The sequence below is a fragment of the Clarias gariepinus genome, chromosome 23 (assembly GCF_024256425.1).
Source record: "Clarias gariepinus isolate MV-2021 ecotype Netherlands chromosome 23, CGAR_prim_01v2, whole genome shotgun sequence".
NCBI classification, from domain to species: Eukaryota; Metazoa; Chordata; class Actinopteri; order Siluriformes; family Clariidae; genus Clarias; species Clarias gariepinus.
Genome location: NC_071122.1, coordinates 26,037,501 through 26,057,500, shown reverse-complemented (window position 1 = coordinate 26,057,500; position 20,000 = coordinate 26,037,501). Strand labels below are relative to the sequence as shown.

The window sequence follows — 20,000 nt, the reverse complement described above, 5'->3', positions numbered from 1 at the left end:
GGAAGGAAACAGAGGAGAGAAAGCTCATGTTCTGGAATGAAGGGGAATTCTCTGCTGTGTTCTTCACACTCATCTGTGTCTTACACACACACACACACACACACCATACGAACACTGACGTCCTCAGAGCCACAGCACTGGATAAAGGCCAGCACACCAGTCTGAGTGTGTGTGTGTGTGTGTTGATATAGATATATATATCAACACACACACACACACACCAGGAACAGAGCTCATCAAGAGCCTCAGATGGGCAAAAAAAAACATAGCTATATGTATGTAACTATAGCACTTTCTAAAATACTGTGTGTGTGTGTGTGTGTGTGTGTGTGTGTGTGTGTGTGTGATAGTAGTGGGTGGAGGTGACTGGACTGGTTATGGTAATGAATTTATTCTAAAGTCTTGTGATAGTGAACACATTATATATATGCTGTAGTGACGATAAACGCTCGAGTGTGTGTCGCATCCCTGAGCCTTTCTGTCGTCTGTTACACCTCGACACACACACACACACACACACACACACACACACACACTGGATTAGTGAGCAACGCCTTCATATTGTTTCATATTTAACACACGCACACACTGGATTACACACACCTACAGACACTATAGAGGATATTATTAACTTGCATTGTGTGTGTGTGTGTGTGTGTGTGTGTGTGTGTGTGTGTGTGTGTGTGTGGTAGAAAGGGTTCGGTCCTGCAGGTAAGATTTAAAATAAAAGTGATGGTGGAACACAACTCCCTAATAAACACTAAAAACAAGCGGAGAGTGAACACACACACACACACACACACAACAGGTTTTACTGATCTTCATCCTCCTCAGACTTAGGGCCGTCAGTAACCTTAGGGAACACAACTCTGTGTGTGTGTGTGTGTGTGTGTGAGCAGGTGATCAGGCCAGTTTTGTGTGTGTTTTTCTTCTGTGTGACTCACACCATGTTTTCCTTCTGAACACAATGAGACGCTGCGGGCGCGCGCGTGTGTGTGTGTGTGTGTGTGTAAAAGTAAATTCATAGACACACAGGAAAAAGTAGTGAGTGTAAAGAGAGATAGTCAGAGAGGGACATGTACTCACCATTAGTGTGTGTGTGTGTGTGTGTGTGTTGATTAGCCCTATAGTGAGACTGTACAGGTAAGTTTAGAGTAAAAGACCCAAAGCTCCGCCCCTTACAGGTACCGGTCCAGTACTGTACCTCTAAATCTGATGAGGGGTTCTAGAGTGTGTGTGTGTGCGTGTGTGCGTGTGAGTCTCACCGGAGTTCCGGTTCGGTCCACAGCCCTCTGCACCTTGCCGTAGGTCCCTTTCCCCAGAGTCTCCAGGAAGTCGTACCTGTGCTTCAGGTTGTGTTTGTGGTGATGCCGCTTGACCGCGTGCCGTTTCGCCGGAGAGGGGCACTTCCGGTCGGGATGCTGACACTCGGACCCAACCGCCAAATCCGAACCGCGTCCGAGCCGCGTCGTGTCCATGTCCACCTGCTCACACACACACACCCTCTCATCTACAGCGCGCTGGGGGACAGCAGGAGGCTGAAACTCTTATACTCTCTCTCACACACACACACACACTCTGTCTGTCTCTGTCTCTCACACACTCACAGGTAGCAGACCGCAGCCCGCGGCTCATATTCACACACTGGCGGGGCTTCAGCAACCACGTGGGCGTGGCCTGTGTGTATGGGCGGGGCTTGTCTCTCTGCTTTAAAAACAGAAACCAAACGCGTTTAGATTTAGGAGTAATTTAACATAACTTTATATAATCATTTAACCCAGATTAATGATAAACATTAATCACTGTCACCTAGGTTTATTTACTTAAAGTAAAAAAAAAAAACATAAAACTGATAGGCTAAGAAAGTCATGTAAACTCTTCCCAAGGGCACTAAGGCAATACAAGAGGACACACACACACACACACACACGGAATCTCACAAATAAAAAGCCAGAATCGGGAGGGGAACATTTTAATCCCGAATTTTATATAATCACTAGACTTATAGACTTAATACTTATAAAGAGTTAATAATTTAATGATTCCGGATCATTCAGTACATCATTAGATATTCACCCCCCCCACCACCCCTTTCACTTTCTGTAGGCGGGATTTGTGATTTGTATAGACCAATCACATGCCGCCGCTTTTTTTGATGCATGTTTGGCCTTTGTTTACTAACATTCATAAGACATGTGCTGATTAAACAGTTTAATGCCAGATTTAGGTCTTGTCTTAACACACACACACACACACACACACACATATATATGCTCGGTGTGTTTGTTTAGGCGCATGCGCGCTCCTGTGTGTGTTTGCGTGAGATGTTTTTTCCTATGATTTGTAGTTACATCGTATCGCCACCAGGTGGAGACAAAACACAAAGTACGTGTGCGCATGCGAGTCGGTTGAGTAAACGGGTAAAGTCCCAGTTTATTGATTTCCCTGTGAATATGAGCCCGTGACGTTGTGATAATATATACCGCACTAGTTATATTTAACACGAAACCCGTCTTAGATTCATCTCAGAACCTACACTCACCGAAAGAGAAACGTCGAAAAGGGAATTAATGAGTAAAAACTGCCTGCTTTAAGGGGGACAAGGCGGGACAGGGGCTGTGACTACATATCCCAGGATGCACCGGAGCAGGGCGAGCCTTCAAAAACTCCCCCTTTCGGGCAGCGCGGCTCTCCGGCTCGGGTAGGTGTGAGAGAGGACCGCGGCGCTGAGCCTGCTCCTGGACCGCGGATTAATCACCCCGGGCTGGGGCAACTCCGGCCTGCAGCCGCTGTGACAGGACAATCCGCCCCGCGGTGTGAGACTGCACCCCCGGAAGTGTGTGTGTGTGTGTGTGTGTGTGGTGTTGATCCGCTCGCGGACACTCTGAGCTGGGGCAGTTCCCCACGGGGCAGGGGTATTACCGCGGGGTAGACTGCTCGGGCCCGGAGACGGAGGGCTGCAGAGTGTTTCCTGAGGGATGGGGCTCCGCTGCCCGGGTTAGCATGCTGGCTAAAGGAGCGCTAAAGGAGCGCTAAAGTCCCTGACGAGTTAGCATCCGGCTAATGACAGAGAGCGCGAGACGCCGATTAGCAGACTTCTGAGGATTTGTTTTTGGGATTATTTATATCGGGTTTGGATTTTTTTTGTCATCGGTTTGTTGTGTGTGTGTGCGTGTGTGTAACTCTCTCTCTCTCTCTCTCACACACACACACACACACACACTCTGATCTGATTATTATTTAGACTTTCTTTGGCTGCTTCTTGTTGTTGTTGTTGTTGTTGTGAAGGAGGAGGTACAGAAAGGGGCGAATACTTTCTCTCCCTGACTTTATAAACAGGAGTCACTCGCGCGCGCACACACACACACACACACACACTCTCTCTCTGACACTACTGTCTCTAAGTTAAGCCTTAATCAGCTCTCAGGATGAAACAAAAGCATTAAAGTTTATTCAGTCATAAAGTTAAAAACGAAACGGAAACGTCGCGCGGATCTCATCATCTTCATCATCGTCATCTTCATCATCATCCTGACCTGTAGGAGGCGCTGCACCTGTAAGCAGTAGGAGACCTGGCTGCACTTTAGACTGGTCACTTCACACACACACACACACACACACACAGCCTCGGAGGAAGAGGAGAAACTCTTCATCACTACCCTCATCATCTGTGTGTGTGTGTGTGTGTGTGTGTGTGTGATGATGATGGAGGGAGTGCAGAAGATGAGTCCGTTACCCCGAGAGCTCACTCGCGTCTTCAGCAGCTACAACAAGAGCTCAGTGCTGCTGAAGAAGAACCTGAAGGAGACGAGCAGCTTCTTCAGAGAGATGAGACAGAACTACAGCAACGTGTGTGCGGCCGGAGACCTCGATCAAGGTGAGACACACACACACACACACACACTGCATTCTGATTGGAACCATTCCAAGCGTTTCTGTAGCAACAGCTGGTTCTCAGGTTAGTGTAAGGAGTCTCCAGTGTCAGCGCTGGTCTTTCATGAACATTAGGTGTATCTGTACGTCTGTTCAGGGGTTAATGAGCTGCTGTGGTATAAGGACAATAAAACACTCAGGGGCATGCTGTTACTGGAAACTAATCAGTCTCTGGGGGAACAGTAACTCTCACCTTCATCACACAGTGTGTAGGTTCACACTCCAGAGATCAGAAGGCTGTGAGTTCACTGGCGGTGGCGCTATAGAGGAGCGTTCTGTGTACATCCGCGTTGGCTCCGTCTCAAACTACATGGACGCTTGGGCGATGGTTAAGCCCCGCCCACTGAGTCCCAGAGCTGCTTCTCTCCAACCAATCATTTCTCTTTGTTACAAATCCAACGTGTGTGTGTGAGGAGAGAGACAGGCGAACACATCATTTCACAACAAACACTAGGCAGGAAGCTAGAGGAAAAGTATAAAAACAGGAAGTGAGGTCATAGCTCTGTAAGGTCAGTGTGCAGTCACAGCAGGTGTGAAGCTCTTGTGCAGGAGAGCAGAGAGAGAGTTTGTCTGTCTGTCTGTGTCTGTCTGTGTGTTCCATCGTCAGGTCTGATCAGGCTCAGGATCACACATACATCAGACGTCCTGATTGTAGACTAATGCTGTTTCTGGTGTGTATCGCTCAGTGTTACAGTTGGTGTTGTTGTTTATATTACTGTTGAGTTTGAGGTTGAATATAAACACACTCCGGATGTGTATTGGGGTAAGGCCCAGTTACAGGAGGAGATTACTCTTTGTTGAGTCGAGCTGCTTTCATTCGATGCTCAATAAACCCACGTTGTGTTCATTCAACACCTGATTCACAGTCGAGAGGAGCAACATGGATTAAACACTAAGAGTGAACACACAGATCAAACACCACATGCGATCTAAACACCGCCAGCCTGCTGCAGGTCACCTCACACAGTGTTTATCCCTCACTTGTGTTCTGCAGCGTTTATATTTACACTTCATTGATCAGAGGACTGTTACTAACCCCCTGAGATACAACACTGAGAGTGAACTCCCAGATCAAACACAGCACTGAGATAGCTAACTGATGATTTTCTACACACACACACACACACACGTAGTGTAGATTGCTGTAGCGACGTCCTCATGATGTGCGCTCACGTGTCCCGCGCACCCCGAGGAGTCGAGGAATAAAGGTGAATTTACACGACAACAAGCGTCTGATTGTTCTCACGCTGAGCCTGAGAATGTTTTAATCAGCTCTCACTCACATCCTGCTTCACTCAGAGGGAAAATACACTCCCAGTTTATCCACAGCCCAGACCTCACACACACACACACACACACACACAGACACACACACAGACACAGACAGACAGACAGGCTGACGGTTGATCCGAGACGCTGTACTGTCTGGAGTGATTTATACTGTAAATTTTTAGTTTAAAAAAAGAAAACACTTTATAGTTGTGGTGTTTGTGACGGTGTGTGTCGTGAGTGTTTAGGATCAGGACCGTGGGCGTTGATCTGAAACTGCGTGCTATTTAAAGTCTTCATTTGTGTGCATGTGTGATTATTATGCCGCTTTTCAGTTCAGCTCCTGGGCTTTACTCAAACTGCTGTGGAGCAGGTTTACCACACACACCTTTTAGGTATAGTGTGTGTGTGTGTGTGTGTGTGTATAAGAGTGTATGTAAAGCAGTTTAGTGCTGTATTGTTGTATAACTTCCCAGTGACTCAGCAGAGATTAGAACCGTGCTAATAACCACCATGAATAGTGTGTGTGTGTGTGTGTGTGTGTGTGTGTGTGTGTGTGTGTGTGGGTCATAAGACGAGGGCCTGAAGCTGCAGTAGGCTCTGTTGATGTGTTTGTCCACTCTGGGCGATGTGTGTGAAGTGTAGTGAGAGGCAAATAATCACCTCTGGAGACAGTTTCCATGTATTGCGTGTATATACACACACACACACACACACACACACACTCACACTCACTCAGGATTATTTCTCACAGTTAATTAAACATCACATGAAGGCAGTCAATAACAGGTCTGATGACTGTACTGGTTGTGTGTACCACAGTGCCCCTACAGGCCATGCCCCCTACAGGCCACGCCCCCTACAGGCCACGCCCCCGGATAACAGAACCAAGCGCTGGTTTTCAGTGATATTCCTCCTTTAATCCAATCAGGAACAGTACAGAGTTCAGGAGTGTGTCCCCCCCACCCCCTCCAAAAAAAAAACACTTTTTTTAACTCGCTCTGGATAAGAGCGTCTGCCAAATGCCTAAATGTAAATGTGTGTGTGTGTGGAGTTTGTTTAACTGTGATATGTGATGTAATAAGTACCCCCCCACCCCCCCCCCCCCCCCCCCCCCCCCAGGTCAGCTCGGCTGCGTCTCCATCCCGCGTCCAGACGAGGAGTTTCTCCACGGCGTGGTGAGTAGCGCCCCCTACATCCTGGTCCTCGGACAAGACTGCCCCGCCCGCTACCAGCTTCTTAACTGCCTCTTGGGAGAGAAGCTCCTCCCCCTCGGCCCAGAACTGGGTGGGACCTGTGGACCGGGGGGCGGGGCTTGTAAAAGGCGGAAATTGCGATTTGCCCACGGACGACAGACGAGACTCAGCCTGGCTCTCCCGGGGCAGTACGAGCTCGTCCACCAGCTAGCGGCTAACTGTAGCCGCTGGGACACCGTCCCCCTGCAGGACCTGGAGATCCAGGACGAGTGTGAGGACCCGGCGCACAGACTCGCCGAGCTGGAGATCACACTGCACCACTCGCTCCTGCAGGTATGGGGGGGGGTACACGAGAGTGTGTGTGTGTGTGTGTAAACACCACAATGTAACATATCCTACACTCTGTCACAGTTGTCACGAACACTCTGAGCGTCACTGAGGACTTCCGTTTGTGTCGGAGTGTGTAACTCTGCTTGTGTGCGCTGCCTTCTACCGCACATACAACCGTAACTGTTACAGTGTAAAAATCTCACACACACACACCACAGATCAGTGCTGTGGAGCACCGGAGACACGTGCCACTTCCTGTTCTCCTTTCCTTTATTCGCTAACCACAACCTGTCTCTCTGTGTCTGTCTCTCTCTCTCTCTCTCTCTCTCTCTCTCTGTGTGAGTGTGTGTGTGTGTGTTCTCTTTCCTCCTGCTCAGGATTCGTCATGGCACTGTTACTTTCACACCACATGGAGAGATAAAGCAGCACTGATGTGTTAATTAACTCATAAAGCTGAACACACACACACACACACACACACACACACACACACACACAGTGTGGCACTCGGGGCTTAGTGGAGCGTTGTGTGTAGCTGTGGGAATGAGATGGGCGTGAGGAGGGCGTGGTCATGCTTACAAAATGGAGGCTGTTATTTTTGATCTGTGTGTGTGTGTGTGTGTGTTCAGACATGTCTGTGTGTGGAGATGGATTCAGCAGAGACGGCACAGACTGACGCTTTTGTCTCTCTCGCTCTATTTTACACTCCATCTCTGTTTTATTCTCCTGATACTGAATATCTTCCTTCTTTTTTTGTAACGTCCTCTCTCTCTCTCTCTCTCTCTTTCTCTTTCTCTTTTTCACACACACACACACACACACACACACACACACACACACACACTGTCTCTCTCTCTGTCTCTCTCTCTCTCTCAGACAGAAGTGATGTGTGATTGTGAGGAGTTTAATGTAAGAAGTCAAACAGATCAGTTATTTTTCCCTCAGTGCTTCCTGTCTAACAGGAAATTACAGATCCTCTAACCCAATCCCCCCCCCCCCCCACCCCGCCTGCCCCCCCCCAAGCCCCCGCCCAGTTGTCAGGTAAACTCTACATCTGTGTCATTTAAATATTCAAACACTGGAATCACTCTTTTTCCCCATCTCCCTCCCAGTGTGTGTGTGTGTGTGTGTGTGTGTGTGTGTGTGTGTGTGTGTGTGCGTGTGTGTGTGTCAGGGTTTAAGCCGTGCTGCAGTGACCTGGCTGATGTGCAAAGCTGTGTTATTATGTGTAGTTACAGTATCACCAAAACAAATTAAAATAACCAACAACATGCACAGATTATCAGTAACAAATTATAAGGAATAAAATAGTGTTGAGGATTTCTGTAAAAATATGTACATGTAATAAAACTGTAAAGTGGGCGTGTCTGTAAATTTGGGGACGTTAATAGAACACATCAAGACGTTTCTTTTGGAATTTGTGTTTGTCTGTTTGTTTGTGCACACATCAGATAAAAACTACTGAAGGACTTTTAATGGGGTTTTCACAGGTGTGTTCGGCCGAGCTCGAGGTAACATACAGGCTGTGTTTTATCACAATCGGCCCACGGCAAGAGAAGATATGCTAATTAGAAAGTTAAACAGAAAACACCCTTATATCATAAAAAAAAACATCAAGCTTGAAAAAATCATTAGTTCACCTCAATTTTCAACAGATAGGACTTTCAATTTTAAAAACACACTTATGAGCGTACAATTAAATTCCACGCAAACAAAGTCACAGGCACATCTAGTAATTAATTATAATAATAAACATTAACATGAGTTTACAAAAATAATAAAATTATAAAAAATAAAAACGCATGAAATAAAAACATTAAAAATTATACTTGTAGGTAATAGATTAAATTAATCATTATAAGTAATAATAATCTGCATTTATGTACAAACATTATAATCCTATTAAATACAAGGAAAAAACATAGTAAGTAAGTAAACAATAACAACAAAAACCAATGAGTAACTGTCTGAACAGTGAGGTTAGCCTGTGGTGAGTTCCGTGTCCCCCTCGCGCCGTGTCCCCCTCGCGCCGTGTCCCCCTCGCGCCGTGTCCCCCTCGCGCCGTGTCCCCAGTCTCTCACACACATTTTGCAGCGAGGGCAGGTTTAAGTTTTTTCTTAAAATTATTATCTGTTTATTTGGGAATGTGTGTGTGTGTGTGTGTGTGTCTCTCTGATTAAACTGTGGTGAGCAGTCCTGCTCTAAGACCCCCCCCAGCCCCCATGTGTGTTCTGTGTGTGATTAATGGTGCAGTTGAACCTTCACCTCTGCCCTGTGCTCCTCAGTTCCCTGGTTCTGGTGAGAACTTTGTGATCCTGTCTTGTCTTCTTTCCCACACGGTTACACCGCTAACCCGTAGCATTCATTCCCACGCTGCTGCTTGCTGTTAACTTTTAGCATAATTACAGGTTTGATTTTTATTTCGAGTGTGTGTGTGTGATCATAAATAATCTGTCCTGTGCCTAATACCTCATGTACACACACACACACACACACACACTGTGCACGCTGGTCATTACATGGATTGATCTTTGGCATTGTGCATTATCATCATTCATGGAAGTTTCTCCCAAGCTTTAGTTCTCCTGAAGTTTTCCAGGTTCGTCCTGCTGCACCTCCCTTTGATCCTGATAAGGAGCTCAGGTTCTAATGATGAAAAGACCTGCTTCACTGTTCTCTCTGTTCACCCTGGTGTATTGGAGCACGCTGTTCACACTGGGCACGTCCACACTCACTGCGTCTCACAGCAACATTCGACACGTGCGTGAACATAAACACACCACTATATGGAATGCTTTCAGGAACTCAAATAGGAACACACCGTTTGTATGTAAAACCAAAACAGTGAATTCGCAGCGATTAAATTGACTACATGATCAAAGTAAGGCTGCTGTAAGGGGTTAAAATAAAGCTAATGTAACTGTTTGTCTGACCGTCTGTCTTTGTGTCTGTCTCAGGAGACGAGGATGGTGGTGGTGCCGTGCGCCGGGGTGCAGCCCATTACCGAGGCTCTGGAGGACTGCATGCAAAACACTATTCCCATAATCCTCTACGCTGTGAGTCAGGACTCCATTAGCGCGGACCAGAAGGCCGACCTCCTGAAGCTTCGCGACCTGCTTCCGTTTCCCATCTGCTTCGTCCGGGTCCCCAGTGCTCCCAGTGCTCCTGCCTCTCGGGGGGAATTGGGCGCTCTCCAGAAGCAGCTCCTCTCCCTGGGCCTTCTCCCGGACGGACAGGGAAACTGTTCCTGCGGCGCTCCGTCCCAAACGCTACACGGCTCCTCCGGCAAACCTCCCAGCGTCCTCGGGGAGAGTTTGGACCGCCTCCATCGACTCCTCGTGCACTTCATCCGGCAGGTGTTCACCAGTCAGCTGGTGGAGGCGGCAAACCGACTGAATGCACTCCACTGCAGCTACCTCGACCTCTTCATTAACCAGGTAGGAACGAGGAGGGGGACCTACATCAGAACCCTGAGGTTCCCCTTTAGAGGTATTGTATGCAGAAAGAGAGAGAGAGAAAGAGACTAGAGTCACTGTATTCTGTAATAAGGAAGTGTTACTGTTCTCGTTAAACATCACTATTATGCTGTAGGCTGAATTACTACAGATACCCCAGAGGGGTAGGTTTAGTGTTGGGGCTGATGATGAGAGCTCATGATGGCGGCGTAAGTGTCATTGTCACAGAGCTGGTCAGTGTGTCCACCATCGCAGCGTCTCGTACAGGGTCTGCTCCTGTCTGATAAACCGAAACCCATCGAGATGATCTCTGCACTGAGATTATATTTGACCGTGTTTCTTTGCTCTCTGGGCCGTCAGGCGTTTGACATGCAGAGGGATCTGCAGATCACGCCCCGGAGACTGGAGTACACCCGCGAGAAGGAGGCGGAGCTCTTCACCTCCCTCATGGCCATCGCCAACCGCAAGCAGGAGGAGATGAAGGACATGATAGTAGAGACGCTGACCACCATGAAGGAGCAGCTGCTAGAAGACGCCGCCAACCTCGAATTTACAGGTCAGGGGGTCAAAGTTTACGAACAACAAGATCAGAGGACATTTCACGATGATATTGTTTCCCAAACCTCACTTGAGGTTCTAACCCTCTCTCTCTCTCTCTCTCTCAGACATCATCGTGAGCTCTAACGGAGACGCGGTGAGCAGTAAGGACATTAAGTCGTGCATCCAGCAGATCCAGGAGCTGATCGTCCTGCGTCTCAATCAGGCCGTCGCTAATAAGCTCACCAGCTCGGTGGATTACTTACGCGAGAGTTTTGTTGGAACGCTGGAGCGCTGCCTGACCAGCCTGGAGAAATCCAACATGGACGCCCACAACATCACCTCCAACCACCTCAAACAGGTACACACACGCACGCGCACACATTTGGAGGACAAATGTGTGTGTACAGAGACATTTAGATGACCTTCAGTAACAGCTGATTAATGGGACGTGTGTGTCTGTGTGTGTGTGTGTGTGTGTGTGTGTGTGAGAAGATCCTGAATGCTGCCTATCACGTGGAGGTGACCTTTCACTCCGGATCGTCTGTTACACGTCTCTTCTGGGAACAGATCAAACGGGTAAGGCGTCTGTCTGTGGTTTCGTCTGTCTCTTTTTTGCTGTTATATTGTCTCTTTGTCTCACTGCTTGTCTGTCTTTCTCCCTCTTGGGGTGTGTGTGTGTGTGTAGATAATCCAGAGGTTGTCGTGGGTGAACCCTCCCTCCATCACGCCTGAGTGGAAGAGGAAAGTGGCTCAGGACGCCATCGAGAGTCTCAGCGCCGCCAAACTGGCCAAAAGCATCTGCTCACAGTTCCGCACTCGACTCAACAGCTCTCACGAGGCCTTCGCTGCCTCGCTCAGACAGGTCTCTCACACACACACACACACGCACACACACACACACACACACACACCCACCCCTTCACCCCTTCAATGTTTTCAGGTTTAATTATTAAAATAAGCAGGATAACATAAATGTGTGTGTGTAGTTGGAGGAGGGTCATACGGACCGTCTGGGCCGGACAGAAGATCTCTGGGTGCGTGTGAGGAAAGAACACGCCCCCCGCCTCGCCCGTCTCTCACTGGAGAGTCGCTCACTTATAGATACACTACTGTACGGTAAGAACACACACACACACACACACATACATACAGTATACACATACATACAGTATACACACACACATACATACAGTATACACACACACACACACATACATACAGTATACACACACACACACACAATTCAATTCAATTCAATTCAATTTTATTTGTATAGCGCTTTTAGCAATTTTCATTGCCGCAAAGCAGCTTTACATAGTCAAAAGAATTATTTAGGTTTGTATGAAATGTGAATTTGTATGAATCAAAAATGGTCAGTTTGACACACACACACATACATACATATATACACACACACACTCATTAACAGGCAGTATCCAGGACCAAGATCTTTACTTGTGTGTGTGTGTGTGTGTGTGTGTGTGTGTGCAGGGAAGCCGAAGTTGGGGCGGGAGCTGGGCAGGGGGCAGTACGGGGTGGTGTATCTGTGTGACAGTTGGGGGGGGCATAACCCCTGTGCCCTAAAATCGGTGGTACCTCCTGACGACAAACACTGGAACGACCTCGCACTCGAGTTCCACTACACACGGTAACACACACACACACAGAGTGCCCTCTAATGGCAGCATTAAGCAATGGCAATAGAAAAAAAACAAGCTAGAGCAAGTTGTTTATCCTCCCCTTTATCCCCCCCCTTCCCCCTCCCCCTCCCCCCCAGGTCTTTATGTAAACATGAGCGGATGGTGGATCTTCACGGCTCTGTGATTGATCACACTTACAGCGGAGGCTCGAGCATCGCAGTGCTGCTCATCATGGAGAGACTGCACCGAGACCTGTACGCAGGCCTGAAGGTACACACACACACACACACACACCAAGTAAAGTTCTCTAAGTAAAGAGTAAAAAGTAAAGTTTTTAAAGACAAAGTTATCAACATTGTGCAAATTGTGTGTGTGTGTGTGTGTGTGTGTGTGTGTGTGTGTGTGTGTGTGTGTGTTTCAGGCTGGTCTCTCCCTGAAGGAGCGTCTGCAGATCGCACTGGATGTGGTGGAGGGGATTCGCTTCCTGCACAGTCAGGGGCTCGTACACCGGGACATCAAACTGAAAAATGTGCTGGTGAGACATTCACTCACACACACACACACACGCACACACACACACACGATGTGGTGGTTTGAGATGAATTTTATTAAATAGAATGTGTAGAGTAAGTGTATTAACTTTGTGTGTGTGTGTGTGTGTGTGCGCACGCGTACTTGTAGTTGGACAAACAGAATCGTGCCAAAATCACAGACCTTGGGTTCTGCAAACCTGAAGCCATGATGTCGGGCAGCATCGTAGGAACACCGATACACATGGCACCTGAACTTTTCACAGGTTTCTCACACACACACACACACATACACACACACACACACACACACACAATTCAATAACATCAAATACACCTTTATATTTTTTTAATTGTCTGTTTGGCTCTCTGTGTGTGTGTGTGTGTGTGTGTGTGTGTGTGTGTGTGTAGGAAAGTATGATCACTCGGTGGACGTGTACGCGTTTGGGATCTTGTTCTGGTATCTGTGCAGCGGCTCTGTTAAACTGCCTGAAGCCTTCGAGAAATGTTCCAGTAAAGACCAACTGTGGACCAACGTCAAGAAAGGTCTTACACACACACACACACACACACACACACACACACAATGATGCTGCTAGTGATGGAGATGATGAAGATAGTGATGAAGGTGATGATGACGGTGTTGTCGTCGTTGCTGCTCCAGGTTCCCGCCCCGAGCGCTTGCCCGGTTTCGATGAGGAGTGCTGGCAGCTGATGGAGGCGTGCTGGAACGGAGACGCATCTCAGAGGCCGCTGCTGGGAATCGTACAGCCGAGTCTGCAAAGCATCATGGGACGTTTGTGCGACGGTGCTGACCAGAGAAGCGCCAGCCTCGAAGACTCCACCTAACGCACACACACGAACTCTGTAAAACACTCCGACATGAATATACACATAGTTCATAACCCTCAAATAGACACACACACACACACACACACACACACACACACAGACACACACACACATACAGACACATTCCCCTGAGAATACGATCAACTGACAAATACTAAAAAAAGAGAGAAAGTATAATAGATTGTTTTTGTATTTCCAGAGTATTCCGGTAATTTGAGAGTGCTTGAACACACACACACACACACACACACACACACACACACACCTATCTATAAGGAAGCCAACACACTATTTATGATCAGAAGATCTGAGCAATACTTTAAAAATTTTCTTTGTGTTTAATGTGTATTTATATATGAAAACATATCACACACACACACACACACACCTGTCCTTATCATGCATGCTAATTGCTGCTTTGTCATAGGATTGTTACTAAGACCTGAGATTTTTAAGAGTAGTGTGAATATCTTGCCATATTATACGAGGAGGAAAAAATACTTTTAGCTGGTGTTTAAACTGCTTACCTGAACACCACTTTTTTTAATAAAAGGTTTTGTTGAGCTATCGCAACGTGTCATGTGTTGTGTTTGTGTTCTGTTCTCTAATTCTAGACTTTATTGTTCATCAGGGACGATCTGATCATTCTGATTCATACACATTTCCATAATCTTCTTTTAATTTTGTGAAGCTGCTTTGAGACGGTGACCGGCGTTAAGAGCGCTATACAAATAAAATTGAGTGGAATTGAATTGAATTGAATGTGTCGAAATAAAAACATGGGTGGGTTGGCACTCCTCATACTACCCAGCCACTGCATGCAGCGCCGGTCCCAAGCCCGGGTAGAAAAAATGGGAGTGTTCGGTCAGGAAGAGGATCCGGCAGTAAACCTGTGCTAGTTGTGTGCGCTAATGCTAAGGAAGCGCTCACCCTAATGGACTTTATTCTCTCCAGAGATTTTAATCACGTGAGTCTGTGCTCACTAAATCCCATCAACATGTGGACTCGAACACACTGAGGACGTGGTTCATGCAAACATTTCTAACACGTGTAAGTTGGAGTTTCTCAGCAGTGCACTCCAGCACTGTTACCTAGCACAATCTAAATGACGTCAATCCCGTTGTGCTAGCACACTTTGTGTTTGGAGTCTTTGACAGCTACCCTGACCTGACGTTAGACCAAACCATCACGTGACTAGTAATGTTAGCGAACATTAGCTACGCTGTGCGTTAGCAAACTACCGCTATTGTCAAGGTAACAAACAGAAGAAAGTCATATGGACCTATTGGTTTTATAAAAAAAAAAACTAAAGAAAATGTTAAAATGATCATCCATTCTCATGGCTTCGAGTCATTGTTCGCTCTTCTGTTCGTCTCCTTTTTGGCTGTTTCTCTAAATTCGAAAATAGAAATGACCAAAAATCGAATCAAGGGTCTACTACCTCTGATTCACAGCTCTAGTGATTACCCAGAAGGCATTGAGCAGGTAATGAGCAGTGTGTGCGCCCCCTGCAGAGCCGAAGTGCAATTACAACTGATGAAAAAGGAAATCGAAAAACCCTTCAATGTTCACACCAGCTGAGGCAAAGACATGGAGACATGTTATTAAATAATCACATGACTGTATTTATTACGTATAAAACTGAAATGACCTGAATAGTGTAACACCGTTTTGGAATAAAATGAAGAAGTGAGAATAATAAACCAAAAACTGTACAAAACATTTGTCTATAAAAACACAACACTCAGAAAGAGGAATCGCAGTTCTCCTTCAGTCCGTGATGAACAGCACTTTCACACTCACACACACACACACACACACACACACACACGAGCAGCAACTGATTTTAGTATCGTTACAGAATATTTACACTCTCACATCAAACCTGTACAACATCAGAGCTTATTATATCTCACACACACACACACACCTGGGGAAAGACTAAAAATTTAACAACAGCATCCTTCATTTCTAAACTACGAAATACAAAAGTCTGAGTCAAATCCTTCAGGTTCCGTAAAAATCTTTAGAAAATGATCTGCTGCAACAAACAAACTGGAAAAAGTGTATTAAAGGGTGTCGGTTCTGTCGTTTCTTCTTCATCAGTCGTTTAAAATGAAGGCGAGTGGAGAAGGGATCATCACGCGTGTGTGTGTGTGTGAGTGTGTGTGTGAGTGAGAGACTTGTGCCGATATTGGAGCAGCAGTTCAGAGGTAAACGTAATGCCCAGTGTGAGTGTGTTACAGTGGTCTCGACGCCGTTGCCATGGCAGCGTGTGGTGCAGCTGGTGACCGCGCGCGCTCAGTGGTGAGGGAGGGACCTGCGCAGCACCATAAACACCGCCCGAACCATCTCTCCACGCGGGAACACACTCGCCCTGATGTTCCCGAGCGCTCCACGTCCGGCGTCTCTCCTCTCGTCATCTTCCAGTGGAGATCTTTCACAAAGTGCGTCACTTCAAGTAAACAAACGCAGAAAGAGAAACAAAAGCTGGCGGCGTCACGCCATCAAGTCGAGCGGCGTCTCCTGAGGAATCATGGGATTGCTCAGCAGCTTCATTTTCCTTCTGTGTTCCTGAGGCTGGGGGGCGTGGCTTCAGGGACAGTGGACACACCCCTTGTGTTGTCATCATGGTCACATGGTGGTTTGGCGGGAGTGGCTGTAAGGCCGGAGTGAAGAGAGAGACGAACAGAAGAACATTAGAAGGCAGAGCCGTGACTAAATGACTACAACACGTGACAGACTGTCTCCTGATTGGACAGACCGCCTGTCAATCACACACTTTGCTGACATCATCAGCACACTGATGTCACGTCTGTAAACGTGCGGTGTGTCTTTACTCACTCTGACTCGGACGAGTCACTGTCGCGCGCGCCCGTCCTCACACCCGGAGCAGCTCCGTTCGGCCGATCCAGAGTGGCTCCGCCCCCTCGGCCCTGACCGGGGGAGGAGCCTGTGGGAGCGCCGGGGCCTCTTGTGGAGGCGGAGCCTGCGGGGCTGATGGACAGCTGGTTATGGATGCGATGTATCCCGTTTCTCTCAGCGATTGGAGACAGGGGCTTCTTCTTCAAAATACCTACACACACACACACACACACACACACACACACACACACACACAGATCAGGAACTATAAACAGTGACTTACTATATTAGTTGATGGGATGTTTTACACACTCTGTGTGTGTGTGTGTGTGTGTGTGTGTGTGTGTGTGTTACCTTTGTGCGGGTGTGTGTGTGGGTTCTGTAGTTGTAAGGGCAGTGCGCTCTCTTTCCCATGATTCTCCTCTGGAGGGGTCGATGCCTCTGTCTTTGGTTTGACCCCGCCCCCTAAGTCACACTCTAAAACACACACACACACACACACACACACACACACACACACACACACAGAAAACTAATGATAATTTGCAGCATGGAGCATTCACTTATGTGTGTATGTGTGTGTGCTCTCACCCTGCTCCCTCTGGCTGGTGTGTGTGTATGTGTGTGTGTGTGTGTGTGTGTGTGTGTGTGTGTGTGTGTGTGTGTGTGTGCGCGCGAGTGTGTGTGTTCTCACCCTGCTCCCTCTGGCCGGTGTGTGTGTATGTGTATGTGTGTGTGTGTGTGTGTATGTGTGTGTGCTCTCACCCTGCTCCCTCTGGCTGGTGTGTGTGTATGTGTGTGTGTGTGTGTGTGTGTGTGTGTGTGTGTGTGTGCGCGCGAGTGTGTGTGTTCTCACCCTGCTCCCTCTGGCCGGTGTGTGTGTGGTTCTCCCACCACTCCTCAGGTGTGTATTGCTCGTCCTCTTCCTCACTGTCTGAGGAGTGTGTGGAGGTGTACGAGCCGCTCTGATCGTCCTCCATCTCTGACAGGTCACTGTCTGAATCAGAGTCAGGGACTACACACACACACACACACACACACACACACACACACACCCCACATGATGGAAAAATGATTAAGACTTGTTCATTTGGTCCACGATGTCATGATGCAGGACTTTTACTGGTGTGTGTGTGTGTGTGTGTGTGTGTGTGTGTGTGTGTTTTGTTACTCAAATTAAAATTTGATTGGTCACATACACAGTACGATATGCAGTGAAATACATACACTACCGGTCAAAAGTTTTAGAACACTTTCTAACTCCATGATGGTTCCTGATTTTTATTTCTTACTACATTGTAAAGGAATGCTGAAGGCGTCCAAAAAATGCATTAATCTCCTTTGAACAGTTAATGGTGAGATGTTTCTGCTACTTCTGCTCTGTAAAGACTTCATAACGCCTCTAATCTGAGGGGCTGTTAATTGGTCATTTTTCAGGCTGATAACTCTAAATGAACTTCTCGTCTAAGACAGAGGTAGGTTTTGGTCTCGCCCTCCTGGGACGGCCTTCATGAGAGACAGTTTCATTATGGTGCTGGACGGATTTTGCAAATGCACTTGACAATACTGTTCTTGCAAGAACTATTACAGAAAGGCCGACCTCTGTGTCTTAAAATAACAACTAACTGTTGTTTATCTTGTTGTTACGTAATTACCTAATTCCATATGTGTTATTTTATAGTTTTAAAATCCCCAGTATTGTTGGAGAATGTAGAAAATAAATCACTAAACAAAAACAAAGAAATTGGCAATTGACCCCAAACTTTTGAACGGTAGTCTATACGACTGCCAGTGACCTTAAAAAGAGAATTAAAGCTTATAATAAAAAATAAATATGAATAAAAGAAATATGATAGGAAATTAAATTTAACTAGGATAAAAATAGAAATAAAAATAGAAATACACTGTACAATAGAACAGTAAAAAAACAAACATACTCTCACCATCTTTGTTTTCATGGCTGTTCAGAGCATCATCACTGTTGTTCAAACCTCCATCCTCCCTGTGACACACACCATAAACACACATGTTCAGCTTTAGTGTGTGTCTGTGTGTGTGTGTGTGTGTGTGTGTGTGTGTACAGAGAGTACAGTTTTCCCGCCGTGTCTCTTATGACAACAGCATTAGCGGGGTGTGTTTGCTGGATTCACCACTAAGTGGCGCTATAACTATAGACTCCGTTCATTCTCTTAGGGATTAATGAGCTGCAGATCCTTTAGATATACAGTACACCCTTAAATATGTATATAAAATACACGGGAAACATTGTAATTAAACTAATTTACAATCACAGTACTTAAATGACAGTACAAATTTTAGAGTTGAAAATTCTTTAGAGTTGGGCGCTATTCTGTGGTGTTTTCAGTGAACTTGAGCGCGTCAGAAAATAAACCAAACCTCTGTGTATACTCGCCTCACAGACGTGAACAAATATATACTTATAGAAAGCGAAATGTCTGCTTTTATCTACACCAGGGGTCTCCAAATCCAGTCCTGGTGGCCCAGTGGCCAACACCGTTTGGTGATTCTTCTTCTCAAACACAGCTGATTAAACTAATCTGTCCATTACTAGGTTCAGTGGGTGTGTATTACAAACTGTGCTGGTCACTGGCCCTCCAGGACTGGATTTGGAGACCCTTAATCTAAACTAATAGAAAAATAATTTCAGCTGATGTAATTCGTATGAAACGTAAAGTGGAGACGACGAGATGACATGATCACCTTCATCACGACAGCCAAAACAAACATTTGACCAAACTAAACAACATTTAACCAAATGGTTTTTTTTTTAACTCATTATTGTACAGAAAATGTCAAAGCTCTGGTTCAGATTTTTCATGTTTGTTGTATGAAGTTGTGGAAAGTACCATCACTATAGCATTTAGTCGATATTATGACATTTTTTAATTACTTAACAAAAAAATGCCACTTTGCTCCACCTGGTGGTCATTTCACGAATGACTTTGAAATGCGACTGATTTATTTGGGCTGCTGTCGTTTTGCGGCGCTGTTTTTAGCACAGCGGTAATCGGCATTGTCGTTGACTACCTACTGTATATGTGTGTGTTTGTATGTGTGTACAAAAAGCCCCTTTTTGTTTGCTCTGGTGATGGACAGGAGGACAGATGAGGTTAAACAGGAGTCTCCATGGACTATGATGTTTGCAGATGACATTGTGCTTTGTAGCGAGGAAACAGGTGGAAGAAAATTTGGAGAGGTGAAGGTACACTCCGGAAAGCAGAGGAATGAAGGTTAGCCGCAGCAAGACAGATTACATGTGTGTGAATGAGAGGAACCCAAGAGGAACGGTGAGGATACAGGGAGCAGAGGTAAAGAAGGTGCAGGATTTTAAGGGTCAATGGTCCAGAGCAACAGAGGTGAAGAGGCGGG

The 20,000-nt window shown here is 46.5% G+C and overlaps 3 protein-coding genes across 4 annotated transcripts in view; 1 reads left to right on the top strand and 2 right to left on the bottom strand.

The window, feature by feature from the left end:
* The window catches only part of nuak2 (NUAK family, SNF1-like kinase, 2), a 9,262-nt gene extending 7,707 nt beyond the window's left edge, over positions 1-1,555 (bottom strand). The window contains exon 1 of the mRNA XM_053484304.1: positions 1,266-1,555. Coding sequence (XP_053340279.1) covers positions 1,266-1,478 — 213 coding nt within the window. The 5' untranslated portion in view covers positions 1,479-1,555. The remainder of the gene's footprint in view (positions 1-1,265) is intronic.
* A 910-nt stretch (positions 1,556-2,465) lies between these two features.
* Positions 2,466-14,313, top strand: dstyk (dual serine/threonine and tyrosine protein kinase). Its single transcript, XM_053484232.1, has 14 exons — positions 2,466-3,877; positions 6,325-6,731; positions 9,686-10,165; positions 10,544-10,739; positions 10,849-11,081; positions 11,216-11,299; positions 11,409-11,585; positions 11,710-11,839; positions 12,215-12,371; positions 12,501-12,633; positions 12,785-12,898; positions 13,045-13,159; positions 13,305-13,439; positions 13,558-14,313. The coding sequence occupies exons 1-14, from the start codon at positions 3,700-3,702 to the stop codon at positions 13,740-13,742; spliced, it is 2,724 nt and encodes a 907-aa protein (XP_053340207.1). The 5' UTR covers positions 2,466-3,699; the 3' UTR covers positions 13,743-14,313.
* A 1,961-nt stretch (positions 14,314-16,274) lies between these two features.
* The window catches only part of celsr2 (cadherin, EGF LAG seven-pass G-type receptor 2), a 44,476-nt gene continuing 40,750 nt past the window's right edge, over positions 16,275-20,000 (bottom strand). The window contains exons 30-34 of one of the 2 annotated variants that reach the window (XM_053484534.1): positions 18,554-18,612; positions 17,467-17,625; positions 16,965-17,087; positions 16,590-16,821; positions 16,275-16,404 (exon numbers count right to left, since the gene is read on the bottom strand). In XM_053484534.1, the coding sequence (XP_053340509.1) occupies positions 16,380-16,404; positions 16,590-16,821; positions 16,965-17,087; positions 17,467-17,625; positions 18,554-18,612 (598 nt within the window). In that variant the 3' untranslated portion in view covers positions 16,275-16,379. Of the gene's footprint in view, positions 16,405-16,585; positions 16,822-16,964; positions 17,088-17,466; positions 17,626-18,547; positions 18,613-20,000 lie in introns of those variants that run through there. The other variant, XM_053484535.1, reaches the window with a different exon arrangement.